We start from the raw sequence: 1,290 nt of genomic DNA on the forward strand, positions 1-1,290 counted from the left end.
CATTAACGAAGTTTTTCAATCTCGCGCTCGGAAATCGGATACGCGTCGGTTCTTTCAAACCTTTGTTCTTATAACAAAAGAGCCTCAAAGCTGTCAACAATGACAATGCCCCTAAAAGAATAAAAAAATCGTGCCATTGTTAGCAAAATCCCAACCCAAAGTTTGATATGTAACCTGCGGTTGTTACTAGTAAAGCGGTAGGTGTCAATCTCTGAATGAGCGTCAGCTCGCCAATGAAAACAAAGAGCGTCCAGTTCGCTTTCGTGGATAAAAAATGCTTTTCTGATGTCACCTGCGAGGATCACTGGATAGCCCCTCTCTTGTATAAGTATGTCCCACAGCTTGTTTTGTAGAACAGGTACTGGGTACAGGCAATCGTTTAATGATGGTGAATTTGGCATGGCTCTCGATGACGCTTCGTAAACGATTCTCATCTTTGTAGTTTCGGCTGACTTTTGGATGACACTCTTATGTGGAATATAGAACTCTTTAGGTTGTGAGATGGAGGGTGCTTTCTCGATTACTCCTTCTGCTAGCTGTTCTTTGATGATGTCATCGTAATCCTTTGTTAGGCAATCACGCTCAAGCTTTCTGTTTAGCTTTTTTGTAGTCTTCTAAGACTGTTTTCTTTGTTTGACGGTAAGTCTGGGTGATTGGGCTTCCATGGGAGGATTGTCTCGTACCAGCCTTCTGGTGAGCGTTAATCGTTCTTTAAACTCTTCGAAAACGACTGTCTGGTCCTGGTCTGCTGAGTCACGCAATCCTAGAACGTCGAGTTTGCAAAGTTCTTTGTAATTAGACTGGGTTGTCTGTGTAGGCAACATGACGCTCTTATCGAATTCTTGGCCAGGTGACATGATAAACCAACCAAATTTCGTCAGTTTGGCAATGGGTGCGTTGTCCTCCCCGATGCGTGGCTTTGTTTCTGTTTTTATCCTTGCATACTCTCCGCTCCCGAGGATTATGTGTACTGGCAGTCTTGCTTTCATGTCGTTGTCGTTAACATAAACACCTCTCCAGTGTGGATACTTGTCAGGAAGTTCGCGATAATTGGGGTTATCAATTGACAACAGTTCTGACCTGTTGATCTTGGTTGCTTTGACAAGAAGTGTAAATTGGTGGTTGACAGATTGGAGGCTCAAATCCTATACTTCAAATGCCGTGACCTTGGTTGACATCAACATATCAATTGACTTTGTTCGGACTGCAGAGGGTTTCACGCAAAGAAGGTCGATCAATTTTGCTGACACGTATGAGCTACCCGCTCCGGAGTCGATTAGCACTCGGCAT

The 1,290-nt window shown here is 43.8% G+C and overlaps 1 protein-coding gene across 1 annotated transcript in view; it reads right to left on the bottom strand.

Annotated features, from left to right (window-relative positions):
- LOC113681367 (uncharacterized) overlaps positions 1-590 on the bottom strand; it is a 9,204-nt gene extending 8,614 nt beyond the window's left edge. The window contains exon 1 of the mRNA XM_027198463.2: positions 175-590. Within this exon, the coding sequence (XP_027054264.2) occupies positions 175-434 (260 nt within the window). The 5' untranslated portion in view covers positions 435-590. The remainder of the gene's footprint in view (positions 1-174) is intronic.
- Between the last annotated feature and the right edge of the window lie 700 nt (positions 591-1,290).

Source organism: Pocillopora damicornis, chromosome 7, assembly GCF_964200805.1.
Source record: "Pocillopora damicornis chromosome 7, jaPocDami1.2, whole genome shotgun sequence".
NCBI classification, from domain to species: domain Eukaryota; kingdom Metazoa; phylum Cnidaria; class Anthozoa; order Scleractinia; family Pocilloporidae; genus Pocillopora; species Pocillopora damicornis.